The following is a 19,587-nucleotide window of genomic DNA, read 5'->3' as shown; positions in this document are numbered from 1 at the left end:
ATTGTGGCCTGGCCCTTCCTGTGAACTGCCATGTTTGAAGTAAACCTATGCTGGAATTACTAAAAGATGTCATACTTACCCAGGGCTTCCTCCAGCTCCGTGAGCACCACTGCATCCCCCGCCGTCCTCCCAGGAGGCTCCGTTCGGCGCAATCATCCCCAGCAACTGGCTCAGTGGCGTCAGTCAGGCTCTACTGCGCAGGCACAGAAGGAAGAGCACGCATGCATGCGCAGAAGAGCAACTGGCATAAGTTCAATTACCGAGGCTGATTGCGGCCAAAAGGAGGCACTCGGGAGGACAGTAAGGGACACAGAGGTGCTTATGGGGCTGGAGGAAGCCCCGGGTAAGTAAATCTTTTAGTAACACCCCAGGTAAGCAAAAACATCTTTGTGAGCAGGGCCGGTTTTAGCAACAATGGGGCCCCAGGGCAAAATAAACCTGGGGGGCCCCCCAACAGATACCCCGGAACAAAAATCGGAAATTAAGGGACCTTTTTGCAGCTGGTATAGTCAGGGTGTAAAGTCCCAATCAGTTTGAGCTCCACATTCTGGCTATCCCAGCCTGCATGGGGGACAAGGGGTTAAAAAAGTTTCAGGAGGGGGGACCCCACAAAATTTAAAAAAAAAAAATTCCCACACTCCCCCGAAAAAAAAAAAAAATTGGAAAAAATAGGAAAAAATGCCAGGGATCTTCATACAGCCATATTGCGGCTGTATAGCGATCCCTGGCCAAAGTGCTGTAGCTGCGGAGGAGTTTCCACTCCCTGGTTTCCCTGGAAACCCCGTCAGGAAATTCATTGCTCTTTCTTTTGATACATGTAAACTTACACTACCGTTAGGTTTGCAACTAAAAGTGACATTTACCGCATTTAAAAGTATATTTTTTTCCTTTGAAATTTTAAAATTGATTTTCTCAAAAACTATAAGGTCTTTTTTTTAAATTATTTTTTCATCTTATTCCCAATGATCTCCTTAACATATCCTGCAAATTTGGGGTTTCTAGCCTTTAAGGTGGATTTGCTATTAACCGTTAAAGTTGGCAGGGTTTTAAATGTGTATTTTTTTTCCTTTGAAACTTTAAAATTGATTTTCTCAAAAACTATAAAGTCGATTTGAAAAAAAATGTTCTCCTCTTGTAGCCACTGGGGACCCCTACAGGCTCTGGAGCAATTGCCTCCTTTGCCTCTATGGTAGCGCCGGCCCTGTTTGTGAGGGGCCCTCTCTGGTACACATTAAGCCTCTCCATGAGGAGCCAACATCATAACATTTGATGTAAAAAAGCAAAACTAGCGCAAGGCGGTGATGTGCTACATAAATACAAAAAGTAATGACAATATTCATAAGAATTTAACCCAGTTTACCTGGTGATAGCAGTGACGGATGATTCTCCATAATGACTTCCTTGTAGAGGTCTTTGTGTGCTTTTAAATACTGCCACTCCTCCATAGAGAAATAGACAGAGACATCCTGAGATCTTACAGGCACCTAGAACACACAAGGGCACAGTCACCATCCAAGCACATCCCTTTGTGTCACTAAATAATGCCCTATAATCCCAAGCACTGCTCACCTCTCCTGTCAGTAGCTCAATCATACCACCGATGACCTGTAGAATCTTGTGTTCAATGTTTTTCTCAAACTTTAGGAAACGTGGTGGAGATTCCATGACTGGGCTCTGACATTTGTGACATTTTTCTTCTCTCCAGCCATGTCTCTGTATTGTCAAGAAACAGAAGATGGATATTATATTATATGACCCTTCCAGAGTCTGCCTCAATAAGGTGTGTGTTTTTTAATAGTAGAGGTAAGAGTGATGTCATGTTACGGTCCCAGAATCCGTCTCACCCCTCCTTTCAGGTGTTTATATTATAAAGAGAGATAACAGTGATGTTAAATAGCACACCCAGAATCCTCCTCACCTCTCCTTTTAGGTGTTTGTATTATTAATAGAGATTACAGTGATGTCAAGTAACACTCCCAGAATCCTCCTCACCTCCCCAATCAGCAGGTACAGAATCTCCTGGGTAAGGTTTAACATCTTTTCAAACATATTGCTCCTGTCTTTTTCACACTTATGAGTGCCAGATGTATAAAAGCAGAGCATGCCTTCATTTTGACAACATTCATCTTTAGGTGGGTCCCCAGCTAGGATGCAGAAGAGACAGACAATAAAACATGTGACTTTATGAAGATCTCAGCACATCAGTTACACACAACATAGCCAGAAAATATAATGGCTTCTGGAGACTCAATTCCCTTTGCTTTCAGTAGAGTGTGAGCTCATATTCCATGCTCCTAAGATATGAACTATGGCATACTTGCATCTCCTTGATCCAAGTTCATGATTTTATTATCAATGCAACTGTTCTTTGTCAGTTCATTGGTGAGACAATGACATGAACTGTTCTATATACTGTAAAAAGCTGCAGAATATGTCAGTTCTATATAAATTAAAACAATGACACCACCACTAATGCTATTGCCGCTTATAATGGAAAATAAAATAACAAGGATGAGCAGGAATGGAACCAGGAAAAATGGCAGAATTGAGACTGCTGTACTCCCCAAAAGATATAAAGGGCCATATGCAAATCGCTTTTTCACCTGAGTTTTCTCTTAGGAGATAATTTTGCATCTTTGATTTAAAATAACTTTCCAGCACTTTTCAACTAAAAAAGTACCAAACAGTACTTTATAGGTCATTATAGTTTTTAAATAATGCATGCTACTGTAATTAAAACCCATGAAATTTGCCCATTTGTCCCAGTTATAAAACCATTTAAATTATGTCCCTATCACAATGTTTGCCGCCAATATTTTATTTGGAAATAAAGGTGCATGTTTTTCAGTTTTGCGTACATCCCTAATTACAAGCCCATAGTGTTATACCCTCTTGACATAAATATTTAAGTTCAGTCCCTAAGGTAACTATTTATGGTTTTTTTTAATTGTAATTTTTTTTTTTTAATTACAAAAAAATAAATAAATTGGGGAGTGTGGGAGGTAATGAGTTAATTTTTAGTGTAAAACTAATGTATTTGTATATGAAAAATGCTTTAGGGTGTAGTTTTACTATTTGGCCACAAGATGGCCACAGTAACTTTTTGTTTATGCGACCTGCAAGCGTAGTGAACTGTAATGAAAATAGTATAATGAATAGAATTGCTTATTGTTTACAATATTCATTTATGGATTATTTAGTCATTGTTTGCCCATTGTAAAATCTTTGATCTCTCTGATTTACATTCTGAAATGATATCTTTAGTTCTGCCAGGTGATATCTTTGGTCATGACATCACATTGTGGGAGGGGTTTTACCACAATATCAGCCATAGAGAACCCACTGATTATCTATTTGAGAAAAGGTAAAGATTTCTCGAAGGGAATCAGGGTACCAGCTACTGATTGGGATGAAAATTAAACCTTGGTTAAATTTTGTCTATAAAATGATTCCAAAGTGACAAATTGTTTATCTACTCAATGCTTATACACTGCATTTCTGTGCATTGTAATATCAATTTATACAGAATACTTTATAAAAAAGGTATATATAAATATATATAATAATAGGTATATATAAAACTAGCTGATAACCTATTACCATACTCAACCTGCAACTGAAAAAAACATGTCTGTATGGATTAACTTTTTAAAAAGGTTTCTGTAGTGGATTCTTGTATATGTTTCCACTGTTATGTACTAGAAAAGGATTATTTCATAAAAGCACTTATCCTGAACAATTTCACTCCTGCCTTATCCATCCACATGTAAATTCCTACATGTCACTCAAAAAATGTTACAAAACCCCACATGGTCACTCCTCACTCCCTTTGTCTCTTCTGATGGCTCATTCTGTCTGGTCTCCACATAGTAATCAAGAGGGAGAAGTGAGGTGTGTCCACATGAGATTGAGCAAGTTCAGATATGACTCTACTACTCAGTATTCAATTAAAACTGCAGGGTTTTGTCATATGGCTGGATAAGATTAATGTAGCATTGTTTAGGGTAATTAACAGCATCTATGCTGTTATTAAACACTTCTTGTTCAGGATAGAACAGCAGATTTATATGCCCAGATTCATTGTAGAGTCACATTAAAGAGTATAAATGGGAATGGCCAATCAAAATGCATCCAATGAGAAGATGCTAGGATTTCATGAGGAACCGATCTCACTTACGTTGCACGACTTCAGGTCGACCCCGTTTGTCCAAGTTCCGCTGGTCAATAGGAAGTGTACATTTCAGATCTTGGTTAAGAAGTTCTTCGGTTTGTACGCCCTGATCTGTGATACAATAACTTCCCTCTGTTTGTGTCCCCACATTCCTTACAGTAAAGTCTGGAGTTGAGGTGATGTCATTTGAGTCACTATTCATACATGCAGAGCCAGATTTTAGAGTCTTAGCTATGTTGCGCAAACGGACAAGGCCCTTCCTTTTACCAGTCCGACGCCGAAACGCCTCTGAGATCAGCTCATCACCTGGCGGGAAGATGGTGGGCACAGCATCTGCCTTAAGCACCTTTGTGTTTCTCTTCAGGATATAGCAGTCCTTTGCAAAGTGGGCAGAGCATATGCGATAATTATGAATATTTTTTGCCCTCAAAATTCTATTGGTAAAGGCGTCAATGTCCTTGAAGCGGTGCCCTGTCTTCTCCAGCCATACTCTTATCATTTGGGCATTTTTGGGGAAGACATGGAGAATACGTTCCGCCGACTGTGGTTGCCCAACTTTCTGGTACGGGCACGACTGAATGATACAGGTTTGCATCGTGGAGATCTGAAAGTAGAAATGAATGGAGGATAAATTATATACTGAAAATAGCGGACAGAGCAGGGGGCATCTCAGTCTCACTACTATGTGAGAACTGGAAACTTGGGATCCATTTTGTTCTTCGTATCTGCAGCCTTGTATGAGACTCAGTCAGCTTTACCTTATTTTTTTTGTCATACAAATCACTCATAGGCCCAGTGCACACTAAAAACCTCTAGCAGATCCGCAAAATGCTAGAGGTTTTTGAAGCAGATTTCAGAGCGATTCTAGGCATTTTTAGAGAGGTTTTCTAAACATGCCTAGCGTTTTTTGGAGCGTTTTTGTGTAGCAGATTTCAAATAGTGTTACAGTAAAGCTGTTACTGAACAGCTTCTATAACAAAAACGCTTGGAAAACCGCTCTGATCAAGCGTTTTTCAGAACGGTTTTCCAAATTCCTATACTTTAACTTTGAGGCAGAAACGCCCCAAAAATCTAAAAAATGCTGCAGCCCCCGAGTTTGCATTTGTGGAAAAAACAAACCACTCTGGTGTGCGCTATCCCATTCACTTTCATTAGCCAAGCGGTTTTCCCCCTGCAAGCGTTTAAAAAACCGCTCCAGAACGCTCTGGTGTGCACCAGCCCATAATATGTTTGTATGCAGCATTTTCTGAGGCATCACAAAAGATCTATCATCAGCCTATGATACTGTTGACCACACCTTACTCCTACAGATCCTTTCATCTATAGGCATAAAGGACCTCGCTCTCTCCTGGACTTCTTCCTATCCCTCTGGAAGGTCTTTCACCGTTTCTAACTCAGACCAGACCTCCTCTCCACATCCTTTGTCTGTGGGGGTACCTCAAGGCTGTGTCCTTGATCCCCTCCTCTTTTCCATCTACATGCACGGCCTTAGCAACTTAATCAACTCATTTGGCTTTCAATACCACCTATACGCAGATGATACACAACTGTACCTCTCGGCCCCAGACCTTAACTCCCTCCTCGCACGGGTTCCCGACTGTCTGTCTGCTATATCCTCTTTCATGTCTTGTCGCTTCTTAAAACTTAATATGAATAAAACTGAACTAATTGTCTTTCCACCATCTCTGTCCTCCTCTCTGCCTGATATTACAATAAATGTTAATAACACCCCTATAACTTCAGTTCCCAAAGCTCGGTGCTTGGGGGTGATATTTGATTGGTCTCTCTCATTTATTCCTCACATTAACTCACTAACCAGCTCCTGTCATCTCCAACTCAAAAACATAGCACGTATCCGACCTTTTCTCACTCAGGACACAACTAAAATGTTAGTACATGCTCTTATTATATTTCGCTGGACTATTGTAATATATTGCTTGGTGGACTTCCAACTTACCGACTAGCACCCCTCCAATCTGTATTGAACTCAGCTGCTCGTCTCCATCTATCTTCTCGGTCTTCCTCTGCGGCTCTTCCCTGTCAAGCTCTTCATTGGCTACCAATGAACCAGAGGATTCAGTTCAAATTCTTAACCCTAACCTACAACGCCCTCCACAATCTCTCTACCCTGTACATCTCCTCAGTAGTTTCCAGATACCAACCCAAGCGCAATCTCGGATCTGCACATGAGCTTCTTTTATTTTCTTCTAGAATCAACCCCTCACATTCACGTATTCAAGACTTCTCACATGCCTTACCCCTCCTCTGGAATGCCCTTCCACAGCACATCCGTCACTCTCCCACCTTTGCAATCTTTAAACGCTCCCTCAAAACTCACCTTTTCCAACAAGCATATGCTCTAGCTTAGGCCAGTCACCTTTCAACCTCACGTCTAGTTTTACTCCTTACTAAGTAACCTAATCATGCACTGTCTGTATGTATTCTCTCCCCCCCCCCCCCCTCAATTCCTTTAGATTGTAAGCTCGCAAGGGCAGGGCTCTCTCACCCTTTCGTGTCTTGGAATTGTATTTATTTCATAGCTTGCTCTCTGTTATACATTTTATTCATCATGTTACATCTGTCATTGTAATCACCAGTTCTGTATTTTGTACCACTGTCCATATCTGATGTATATCATTGTATCATTATGTACCCCTTGCTTGTTTTCCTATTTTGTACAGCGCCACGGAATATGTTGGCTCTTTATAAATAAATAATAATAGGGAAATAATGGTATAGGTTGCAAATTCTGACAAAGTTTATTTATTTGCACCACACCAGATCTCTATAGACCATAAGGCATGAAATGCCATGCTCAAGCTGCCTGTCCTCATGCCTGCAGGAGAACCACAAATATAGGAAGACAGCTGCTATGAACATTAAAATGGGACTTGATAGCCATAAATCATTACAAATGAAGGGCACTGCAGAAGCAAATAATCTAGCATAGATGAGAAAAATGTTGAAAGATGAATGAAAGAGACCGGGTGAGCCTGTAGAGGGCAGCACACCACAGTCCACAGCAGAATGTAAGATCACAGCAATCTCAGCCCGGATGATTATCAGTTACCCGTTATATCTGCAGCAGAGAATCCTTCCTGCTCCCTGCAACATCTAATCGAACTGGAAGAACATTCCTTTCAGAGAAAAACTGCTTCCTGTCCATGCGTTCCACGTGATTCGCTGTGCGTTCCAACTGCATTTTCTTCCTAGAAACTCAGTCAAAAAGAGCAGAGCTATCATAGCCACGCCTATTCCTCGCTTATTGGTCGCTGCTGTTTTCCACAGCCAGCCTCGGCATGACCATATGTGGAAGGGAAGAGGAGGGCCTTTAGGATCTCTAACAATAAGCTTGCTTTGAAGGGGGGGTTGATGATGCAGCCATTTTCTTGTGGGTTAAATTAGCAAAAATGTATTCTACTACTATTATTAATATTTAAATGGTTATTTCTATGAATTGGATTACACTGCATCTATTAATGGCCCTTTCAGTCTGCTTCTGTGGTGACTTTTTTGTTTGTTTGTTTTTTTAACTTAAATATCGAGTTTTTATTTACTTGTTTCAATAATAATAATAATAATACTTTCCCCCAATGGCTGCCATCATCTTGTAGGACGCAGAAGAGGAAACAGTAAAGGTTCTTGGTTGGTCAATAAAAATTGATGGTGTGTACCAAGCTTAAAGGATAAGTGAGCTGGGTGAAAATAAATCTGATTTACTTTCCTGGGGCTTCCTCCAACCTCTAGAAGCCTATGTGTCCCTCGCCACAGCTCAGTGCACTTCTAGTCTCCTGTGGTTCCCTTCTTATCGGCTGGGTTGGTGGCTTCTGTGGCTGGTCGGCAGCCACTACTATGGGGAACACAGATAACTGGATGTGAGTGGAGCTGTGGCGAGGGATACACAGGCTTCAAGGGGCTAGAGGAAGCCCCAAATAAGTAGATCAGATTTTTTTTTTTTACCCCAGCTCATCTCATGTATCCTTTTTTTAGTACGAGTGTCCGAATTCTACAAAATCACTTTTAACCACTTCAGGACCACAGTCTTTTCGCCCCTTAAGGACCAGAGCCTTTTTCTCCATTCAGACCACTGCAGCTTTCACGGTTTATTGCTCGGTCATACAACCTACCACCTAAATGAATTTTACCTCCTTTTCTTGTCACTAATACAGCTTTTTTTTGCTGCTATTTGATTACTGCTGCGAGATTTAGTTTTTATTATATTCATCAAAAAAGACATGAATTTTGGCAAAAAAATTACTTTTTTAACTTGCTGTGCTGACATTTTTCAAATAAAGTAAAATTTCCTATACATTTGAGCGCGAAAGTTATTCTGCTACATGTCTTTGATAAAAAAAAAACCATTCAGTGTATATTTATTGGATTGGGTAAAAGTTATAGCGTTTACAAACTATGGTGCCAAAAGTGAATTTTCCCATTTTCAAGCATCTCTGACTTTTCTGCGCACCTGTCAGGTTTCATGAGGGGCTAAAATTCCAGGATAGTACAAAGACCCCCCAAATGACCCCATTTTGGAAAGAAGACATCCCAAAGTATTCAGTGAGAGGCATGGTGAGTTCATAGAAGATTTTATTTTTTGTCACAAGTTAGCGGAAAATGACACTTTCTGACAAAAAAAAGAGAAAAAAAAGTTTCCATTTCTTCTAACTTGCGACAAAAAAAAATGAAATCTGCCACGGACTCACTATGCTCCTCTCTGAATACCTTGAAGTGTCTACTTTCCAAAATGGGGTCATTTGTGGGGTGTGTTCACTGTCCTGGCATTTTGGAGGGTGCCTAATTGTAAGCACCCCTGTAAAGCCTAAAGATGCTCATTGGACTTTTGGCCCCTTAGCGCAGTTAGGCTGCAAAAAAGTGCCACACATGTGGTATTGCCGTACTCAGGAGAAGTAGTATAATGTGTTTTGGGGTGTATTTTTACACATACCCATGCTGGGTGGGAGAAATATCTCCGTAAATGACAATTGTTTTATTTTTTTTACACACAATTGTCTATTTATAGAGATATTTCTCCCACTCAGCATGGGTATGTGGAAAAATACACCCCAAAACACATTATACTACTTCTCCTGAGTACGGCGATACCACATGTGTGGCACTTTTTTGCACCCTAACTGCGCTAAGGGGCCCAAAGTTCAATGAGTACCTTTAGGATTTCACAGGTCATTTTGAGAAATTTCGTTTCAAGACTACTCCTCACGCTTTAGGGCCCCTAAAATGCCAGGACAGTATAGGAACCCCACAAATTACCCCATTTTAGAAAGAAGACACCCCAAGGTATTCCGTTAGGAGGATGGTGAGTTCATAGAAGATTTTTTTTTTTTGTCACAAGTTAGCGGAAATTGATTTTAATTGTTTTTTTTCACAAAGTGTCATTTTCCGCTAACTTGTTACAAAAAATAAAATCTTCTATGAACTCACCATACTCCTAACAGAATACCTTGGGGTGTCTTCTTTCTAAAATGGGGTCATTTGTGGGGTTCCTATACTGCCCTGGCATTTTAGGGGCCCTAAACCGTGAGGAGTAGTCTTGAAACCAAATGTCGCAAAATGACCTGTGAAATCCTAAAGGTACTCATTGGACTTTGGGCCCCTTAGCACAGTTAGGCTGCAAAAAAGTGTCACACATGTGGTATCGCCGTACTCAGAAGAAGTAGTATAATGTGTTTTGTGGTGTATTTTTACATATAACTATGCTGGGTGGGAGAAATATCTCTGTAAATGACACATTTTTGATTTTTTTTACACACAATTGTCCATTTACAGAGAGATTTCTCCCACCCAGCATGGGTATGTGTAAAAATACACCACAAAACACATTACACTACTTCTCCTGAGTATGGCGATACCACATGTGTGACACTTTTTTGCAGCCTAGGTGCGCTAAGGGGCCCAACGTCCTATTCACAGGTCATTTTGAGGCATTTGTTTTCTAGACTACTCCTCACGGTTTAGGGCCCCTAAAATGCCAGGGCAGTATAGGAACCCCACAAGTGACCCCATTTTAGAAAGAAGACACCCCAAGGTATTCCGTTAGCGGTATGGTGAGTTCATAGAAGATTTTATTTTTTGTCACAAGTTAGTGAAAAATGACACTTTGTGAAAAAAACAATAAAAATCCAATTTCCACTAACTTTTGACAAAAAATAAAATCTTCTATGAACTCATCATACACCTAACAGAATACCTTGGGGTGTCTTCTTTCTAAAATGGGGTCACTTGTGGGGTTCCTATACTGCCCTGGCATTTTACGGGCCCAAAACTGTGAGTAGTCTGGAAACCAAATTTCTCAAAATGACTGATCAGGGGTATAAGCATCTGCAAATTTTGATGACAGGTGGTCTATGAGGGGGCAAATTTTGTGGAACCGGTCATAAGCAGGGTGGCCTCTTAGATGACAGGATGTTTTGGGCCTGATCTGATGGATAGGAGTGCTAGGGGGTGACAGGAGGTGATTGATGGGTGTCTCAGGGGGCGGTTAGAGGGGAAAATAGATGCAATCAATGCACTGGGGAGGTGATCGGAAGGGGGTCTGAGGGGGATCTGAGGGTTTGGCCGAGTGATCAGGAGCCCACACGGGGCAAATTAGGGCCTGATCTGATGGGTAGGTGTGCTAGGGGGTGACAGGAGGTGATTGATGGGTGTCTCAAGGTGTGATTAGAGGGGGAAAATAGATGCAAGCAATGCACTAGCGAGGTGATCAGGGCTGGGGTCTGAGGACGTTCTGAGGTGTGGGCGGGTGATTGGGTGCCCGCAAGGGGCAGATTAGGGTCTAATCTGATGGGTAACCGTGACAGGTGGTGATAGGGGGTGATTGATGGGTAATTAGTGGGTGTTTAGAGGAGAGAAGAGATGTAAACACTGCACTTGGGAGGTGATCTGATGTCGGATCTGCGGGCGATCTATTGGTGTGGGTGGGTGATCAGATTGCCGGCAAGGGGCAGGTTAGGGGCTGATTGATGGGTGGCAGTGACAGGGGGTGATTGATGGGTGGCAGTGACAGGGGGTGATTGACAGGTGATTGACAGGTGATCAGTGGGTTATTACAGGGAATAACAGATGTAAATATTGCACTGGCGAATTGATAAAGGGGGGTCTGAGGGCAATCTGAGCGTGTGGGCGGGTGATTGGGTGCCCGCAAGGGGCAGATTAGGGTCTAATCTGATGGGTAACAGTGACAGGTGGTGATAGGGGGTGATTGATGGGTAATTAGTGGGTGTTTAGAGGAGAGAATAGATGTAAACGATGGATTTGGGAGGTGATCTGATGTCGGATCTGCGGGCGATCTATTGGTGTGGGTGGGTGATCAGATTGCCCGCAAGGGGCAGGTTAGGGGCTGATTGATGGGTGGCAGTGACAGGGGGTGATTGATGGGTGGCAGTGACAGGGGGTGATTGATAGGTGATTGACAGGTGATCAGTGGGTTATTACAGGGAATAACAGATGTAAATATTGCACTGGCGAATTGATAAAGGGGGGTCTGAGGGCAATCTGAGCGTGTGGGCGGGTGATTGGGTGCCCGCAAGGGGTAGATTAGGGTCTAATCTGATGGGTAACAGTGACAGGTGGTGATAGAGGGTGATTGATGGGTGATTGATGGGTAATTAGTGGGTGTTTAGAGGAGAGAAGAGATGTAAACACTGCACTTGGGAGGTGATCTGATGTCGGATCTGCGGGCGATCTATTGGTGTGGGTGATCAGATTGCCCGCAAGGGGCAGGTTAGGGGCTGATTGATGGGTAGCAGTGACAGGGGGTGATTGACGGGTGATTGACGGGTTGATTGACAGGTGATTGACAGGTGATCAGGGGGGATAGATGCATACAGTACACGGGGGGGGGGGGGGGTCTGGGGAGAATCTGAGGGGTGGGGGGTGATCAGGAGGGGGCAGTGGGCAGGGGGGGGGATTAAAAAAAAAATAGCGTTGACAGATAGTGACAGGGAGTGATTGATGGGTGATTAGGGGGGTGACTGGGTGCAAACAGTGGTCTGGGGGGTGGGCAGAGGGGGGTCTGAGGGGTGCTGTGGGCGATCAGGGGGCAGGGGGGGGGGAAATCAGTGTGCTTTGGTGCAGACTAGGGTGGCTGCAGCCTGCCCTGGTGGTCCCTCGGACACTGGGACCACCAGGGCAGGAGGCAGCCAGTATAATAGGCTTTGTATACATTACAAAGCCTATTATACTATGTACATGCGGCGATCCGGGTGCTAGTAACCCGCCGGCGCTTCCGAACGGCCGGCGGGTTACTACGAGCGGTGGGCGGAGCCAGTCCCCGGCGGCTGATCGCGTCACGAATGACGCGATCGCCGCATAGCCACTCCCGCAACCGCCCCCGCCGATGGGCGTATTGCGGTCGTTTGGGCCCAGTCTTTGCCGCCGCCCATCGGCTGGGGGCGGTCCTCAAGTGGTTAAAGTAGAAAGTGCATTTCCAAGTTAAAGCGGACACAACCCAAATATTTTTTCAATTCAAAATATTTAGTTGCACCACTCTGACACACATAAACATAAATAAACACTCCTTCAATCCCATGAGCATTTCAATGCATACTTTTCACCCTTCTCCTTCCATAACTATGGTTATACAGGTGGCAACCATTAGCAATTCCTCCTTTGCTGGACAACATCTACTCCACCAGTCTGCCGGATTCTGTCCCAGCAATATGAAAGGAAGGGAGGGGTTCCTCCAATAAATGTAAAATATTTTATATTTGTCATCATGCAGCTGAAAAAAGGCTGCTAATTATAATTTAGAAAATAGATTGTATTTCTGAAATCTTGTATTTTTAATTTGGGTCCACTTTAATGCACATTTTCCACAGAAGCAATCCTTTAAAGGACAACTGTAACCTGATAAAAAAAAAAAAAAGGTGAAATAGGAATGGCTCAGGGCCCCTTAGAGCAGGGGTGTCAAACTCAAATACAAAGCCAAACGCAATGTCCACCTCCCTCCCTTATAAAGTTCCCTGGTGTCTTATGGCCTACCTCCCCTATACAGTTCCCTAGTATCTAACACCTCCTCCCTGCCCTATAATGTTTCCTGGTGTTTAGTGGTCCTTCCACCCCTATACAGTTCCCTGGTGTCTAGTCATCCCCTTCCTCCCCTATACATTTCCCTTGTGTCTAGTGAACCCCCTCCCTCCCCCCCCATCCCTATACAGGTCCCTGGTATCTATTGACCACACTCCCCGATACAGTTCCCTGGTGTCTAGTTCTTTCCCCCTAAATCCCCGTTATGGCTTCCCTGGTGATCTAGGGCTTCACCTCCAGTATAGCTTCCCTGGTGGTCGAAAGTGGGGAAACCCCTAGGGGGCCAAATTTACTGATTCTGCGGGCCAGAGTTTGACATGTATGCCTTAGAGCCTTCCCATTCCTCACTGCATCCCTTCATTCCACAGCCAGGCCCCCTCGTTTGAGACTTCAACTTTAACGTCAAAGAGGCCATTGGGTCTCTTCGGAAGGCCACAAGAGTACTCGAGTCTCCGAGTACTTCTAAAGACGGGTGGCTCGATACTGGACTTGAACGCATGGAGAAGCCGGCAAGAGATTTGAAAAGGTGCCCGGCGGTGGAACGAGGTGACGCAAAGAGGATCGGGAAGGATCTGAAGGATCCAGGACAAGAAGAAGATTTTATCTTTCTGTGTTTGTGTTTCTATGTTCCATTGTTTCAGGCCTTGTTCACATCTAAATTCGAAATTGCAAACACAAGCATTTTGCGATTTTGTGCGCAATTTGTTTTTTAGCGCCTCCCGGAACTTGCTTGCATGCTGCTTTTTTTTTTAACGCTTTTTTTTGAACGAGCCCTGACAGCCGCCACAGACAATTTCTTTGATGCACCATTTCTCCAGACTTCAGACCATACCCTTTTTACATTTTGCACTGATGTATTTTGTAAACCTTTGGGGTGTTTTCTGTTGATACTTTTTCATTCACTTCAAATCATATTGTCCTCTATATTTTTTAAAACTCAATAGCGGGCCATACATGACTCGATGTATGGCCAGATCGGCCATAACGGTAGCCCCACGCGTTGCAATAACATGATCCTATTTACGGCAATTCGATAAAAATGATTGGATTTATAATCGATTTTCTTTTTTTCATTTGAGCACGAAATCCGATTTCCGGATTTCCCATATTTTATTTGATATAAGTCGATCGGGAGTGGTGTATTTTTCTGATCAATTGGGGCAAAAATGAACGTGTTTCATACATTGGTCAGATTTTCTCAAATGTTACAATCAATCAGAAAAATTGATTGTGATCCTTGAATTGAAAAGAAATTTCAAAAACTGTATGGTGAGTGGCCACCTTCAGACAGATACCACTCTGATCAAATCTGACCAGAGGGGGGTCTATTGTCTGCCCACACACTGCCCAGCAATTTCCAACATACAACTTCAGCATGAAATCTACTAGAAATGATCCTTGTGTCACTGCCTGCCAGGCCACCCAAGTGTAAAGTGTATTCCCACCCCCAATGACGAGAGCACTGGTACAACGTCACTCTGCACATGTGACATCACATATCCGTCAGTGCCACATGGTACAGGCACTGTTGGTGATAGTGTACACCATAGTCACGCCGGTGGAGAGGTGAGACTTTAAAGAGAACCCGAGGTGGGTTTGAAGAATATTATCTGCATACAGAGGCTGGATCTGCCTATACAGCCCAGCCTCTGTTGCTATCCCAAACCCCCCTAAGGTCCCCCTGCACTCTGTAATCCCTCATAAATCACAGCCACGCTGCTGACAAACAGCTTGTCAGAGCTGGCTGTGTTTATCTCTATAGTGTCAATCTGCTGCCCTCCCCGCCTCCTGTAGAACTCCAGTCCCCGCCTGCATCCCTTCTCTCCCTGCTGATTGGAGGGAAGGGACGGGGGCAGGGACCGGAGCTATGCAGGAGGCGGGGGAGCAGCTGAGATTGACACTACAGATGTAAATACAGCCTCACAGCACGGCTGTGATTTATGAGGGATTGCAGAGTGCAGGGGGACCTTAGTGGGGTTTGGGATAGCAACAGAGGCTGGGCTGTATAGGCAGATCCAGCCTCTGTATGCTGATAACATTCTTTAAACACACCTCGGGTTCTCTTTAAAGCAGGGGTGCCCACACTTTTTCGGCTCGCGAGCTACTTTAAAATTTGCCAAGTCCAGGAGATCTACCAACATTTAAAGTGTTGCAGACCCCCCCCCCCCCCCCCGTCACGAATAGCCCCCAGGTACAAGTGCCTCCAGTATAGGTAGCTAAGTATAGGTTCCTTCAGCAAAGGTAGCTGGGTACAGGTGCCTTTAGCATAGGTAGGTGGGGATAGGTACCTTCAGCATAGGTAGGTGGGGATAGGTCCCTTTAGCATAGGTAGGTGGGGATAGGTGCCTTTAGCATAGGTAGGTGGGGATGGGTGCCATTAGCATAGGTAGGTGGGGATGGGTCCCTTTAGCATAGGTAAGTAGGTGGGGGTGGGTCCCTTTAGCATAGGTAGGTAGGTGGGGATGGGTCCCTGTAGCATAGGTAGGTAGGTGGGGAAGGGTCCCTTTAGCATAGGTAGGTAGGTGGGGATAGGTCCCTTTAGCATAGGTAGGTAGGTGGGGATGGGTCCCTTTAGCATAGGTAGGTGGGGATGGGTCCCTTTAGCATAGGTAGGTGGGGATGGGTCCCTTTAGCATAGGTAGGTGGGGATGGGTCCCTTTAGCATAGGTAGGTGGGGATGGGTCCCTTTAGCATAGGTAGGTGGGGATGGGTCCCTTTAGCATAGGTAGGTGGGGATGAGTCCCTTTAGTATAGGTAGGTGGGGATAAGTCCCTTTAGCATAGGTAGGTGGGGATGGGTCCCTTTAGCATAGGTAGGTGGGGATGGGTCCCTTTAGCATAGGTAGGTGGGGATGGGTCCCTTTAGCATAGGTAGGTGGGGTTGGGTCCCTTTAGCATAGGTAGGTGGGGATGGGTCCCTTTAGCATAGGTAGGTGGGGATGAGTCCCTTTAGTATAGGTAGGTGGGGATAAGTCCCTTTAGCATAGGTAGGTGGGGATGGGTCCCTTTAGCATAGGTAGGTGGGGATGGGTCCCTTTAGCATAGGTAGGTGGGGGTGGGTCCCTTTAGCATAGGTAGGTGGGGATGGGTGCCATTAGCATAGGTAGGTGGGGATGGGTCCCTTTAGTATAGGTAAGTAGGTGGGGGATGGGTCCCTTTAGTATAGGTAAGTAGGTGGGGGTGGGTCCCTTTAGCATAGGTAGGTAGGTGGGGGTGGGTCCCTTTGGCATAGGTAGGTAGGTGGGGATAGGTGCCTCTAGCGTAGGAAGGTAGGGATAGGTGCCATTAGCGTAGGTAGCATGGGTGCTCGATCACTTACCTCTCTCCAGCGGCGATGTCTGGTCTCCCCTCTCGGACTCGGAGCGCTCCGGTGTAGCGTCAGCTACTGCAGCCCCTCACGTTGTGCAGCCGCGCATGCGCGGTAGGAGCCTGCATCCTGTGCAGCCACCGTCCAGCGTGTGCGCGTGTGCCCGGCACCGCCGCCGCCAGCCATGACGTCGCGTCATGGCCTCTTCAGCCGCGCCTCCTCGCTCTTCCCCGCTTCCTATTGGCCGGCGGCTGGCAGCAAAATATGATGGGAAAGCTGCCGGCCGCAAATTGTGATGGGACGCGGCCAAGAGGCTGCGATCTACCAAATAGGTGGTCACGATCTACCGGTAGATCGTGATCGACCTATTGGGCACCCCCGCTTTAAAGGGAACCTAAACTGAGAAGTATATGGATTTTTCCTTTAAAAAAAATACTGGTTGCCTGACTCTCCTGCTGATCCTGTGTCTTTAATACTTTCAGCCACAGCCCCTCAATAAGCATGCAGATCAGGTGCTCTGACTGAAGTCAGACTGGATTAGCTGCATGCTTGTTTCAGGTCTGTGATTCAGCCACTACTGCAACCAAAGAGATCAGCAGGACTGCCACGCAACTGGTATTGTTTAAAAGGAAACATCCATATCCCTCTCAGTTTAGGTTCCCTTTAACGTACAGAGCACAGGTATGTGGGGGAAACTTTACACTTTGGGGTGACACCGGCTGGGGGTCCATCTGTCCATTAAAAGCCGGTAACACCGCATTACCAATTACCGTTACCAATATCAAAAGCTGTTACCACGCCGCACCCGATCGACCCTTTTGACCGATTTTAGATGGAATTTGATTGAGATTGATCGGGTGTACATATTGTGACACTAATTCCCTTTTGTTACGATAAAATCATCGAATCGGTAAGGTCGATCGTGCCACAATATTGAGTTGTATGGGCACCCAAAGAAGTCATTCTTCTGAGGTAGACAGAAGGGATTTGGTTATACATTGTAGTTTCTTTATAACCTTATACAGATAGCTTAAAGGTAGCCATACATCAGGTGGCTTGGCAGCCGATGGACCATCTGATTTGATTATTATAACTGAATTGGATGAAAATCGGTGCCGCCAAGTACATGCCCGACCGACAATGTGACCAATTTCGGGATATAATTGGTTGCATAAGTCGATTGCACATTCGGCAAGATATTCGGCCGACTTGTTCGACTGGGTGTGTGGCAGTAACAGTGTGCAATTTTGGGCCGATCGACAAACGCAACAAAACCCCTGGCGTTGTCCCCCTCCGTGTTAAATCCCCCCCTGGTGCCCAGTGCAAGTTATATATTACCTGTCCGTGACCTCCGCTTGTCATCTGCTGGCTCCGGGCTCACTCCGCTCTCCATACATTTCCAAAGTGGTTGCCTACAATGCCTAGCAAAGGCACGCATATGACATCAGAGGTCACACACGGCCACGTTACTAGGCAACCACATGGCGTGCCTGTATGGAGAACAGAGTGCGCCCGGAGCCAGCGGGGGACAAGCGGAGACCGTGGGCAGGTAATGTATCCCTTGCATTGGGGACCAGGGGAACATTTTAACACAAGGGTATCCCCCCATCACGGCAGCAAGGTAGTCGCATGTGACGTCAAATGGCCGATTTCTGATCAATTTCAGCATGAAATTGATCGGGAATCGGCCTGTAGTGTATGGGCAGATTTGTCTCTTGGTCGAATCTGCCTATAATCGCTAGATGTATGGTAACCTTAAAGGTGCTCACTAATGATACAATCTTGATTGTACAATCTTACCACTTTTTATGTAATATGAAAAACTACCTAAAGTATCTATTCAAACTATATTGACTCAGTTTACTTTCTACTACTGAGATTTGTATGAGATGTTGTACAATCAAGAATGTATCATTGGTGGACACCTTTAACAGATCTTATTTAGCAACGCCTTTTTTGGCTTTTAACAAATCCATTTTGAGATTTTTCAGTTTACATTTCTTTTCATGATTGTATTTTTTTTACCATAAAAAGTAAAAGCATAAAAAGCTTGAAACAAGCACAGTGACATCCATTTCCTAGTTCCAATCTCTTTTATTATTGTCTTCTGTGTTTTAATTTTGAAAGTTTCACATAAAACCACAATGAGAGATAGGAGGTTAATATCCTTTGGCTTCAACTCCAACATAAGCTCTTCAGGGGGAAATATAATGTGGTCATCTACTTACCTGGGCGTCTTCCAACCACGCCCCCTGAAGACCTCCTAGTCCCTTGCTGTCATTTTGTGCTGCTACCCCTCGAAAGGTAGAATATCGGTAAAATTATTGATATTCTACTTAATTCCTATAGTAAAATATAATCTTTACTGGTCTATTTAGCAGCAGTAGTGTCTGAATCACACCAGAAATAAGCATGCAGCTAAACTTGTCAGATCTGACGATGTCAGAAACACCCGATTTGCTATAGGTCTATAGGTGCGTACACACGCACTATTGTAACAAAGAACGGGTCGGTCAGACCCTCCCGCGACGCGGTCGTTCTGCCGACAGTAGTACTTGAGTACAGGCTGTCGGCAGACTGATAAGACTGATTTTGACTGATCCGCCCGGGTGATCTGTCAAAAACAGTTATCTGTCTGCTGACAGCCTGTACTCACGTACTACTGTCGGCAGAATGACCGCGCCGCGGGAGGGTCTGACGGACCCATCGTTTGTTAAAATAGTGCGTGTGTACGCACCTTATGGTTAAATGTATTAGAGGCAGAGGATCAGCAGGAAAATCAGGCAACTGGTATTGCTTAAAGTGGACCTGAACTCTTGCACAGGACAGAAGGAAAACTTAGAGAAATTCACCCTGTATGTATTTAGAGAGTTTAGCCTGTCTAATTCCCCCCTCATCTGTGATTAATCACAAGTTGTAATTTGATTCCTCAGCTGTGTGAGCAGTGGTAGAGAGCTTATAGATTAACACAGGACGTTAACAATAAGTCTGCTTCCATGAAAGCAGGAGTAGACAAACTGCAGATTTACAGTAGTTGTAACAAAGAAATGTTTTCCTTTAACGGTTAT

At 44.4% G+C, this 19,587-nt stretch overlaps 1 protein-coding gene across 1 annotated transcript in view; it reads right to left on the bottom strand.

Annotated features, from left to right (window-relative positions):
• Window positions 1-19,587, bottom strand: part of LOC137536840 (oocyte zinc finger protein XlCOF7.1-like) — a 39,335-nt gene that overhangs the window by 7,546 nt on the left and 12,202 nt on the right. Inside the window, exons 8-12 of the mRNA XM_068259029.1 lie at window positions 6,129-6,227; window positions 4,178-4,810; window positions 1,993-2,144; window positions 1,570-1,713; window positions 1,361-1,484 (exon numbers count right to left, since the gene is read on the bottom strand). Of these exons, the coding sequence (XP_068115130.1) occupies window positions 1,361-1,484; window positions 1,570-1,713; window positions 1,993-2,144; window positions 4,178-4,810; window positions 6,129-6,227 (1,152 nt within the window). The remainder of the gene's footprint in view (window positions 1-1,360; window positions 1,485-1,569; window positions 1,714-1,992; window positions 2,145-4,177; window positions 4,811-6,128; window positions 6,228-19,587) is intronic.

Source organism: Hyperolius riggenbachi, chromosome 10 (genome assembly GCF_040937935.1).
Source record: "Hyperolius riggenbachi isolate aHypRig1 chromosome 10, aHypRig1.pri, whole genome shotgun sequence".
Lineage (NCBI taxonomy): Eukaryota > Metazoa > Chordata > Amphibia > Anura > Hyperoliidae > Hyperolius > Hyperolius riggenbachi.
Note: the sequence above shows the minus strand (reverse complement) of the source record. Positions and strands in the feature narration are given on the sequence as shown.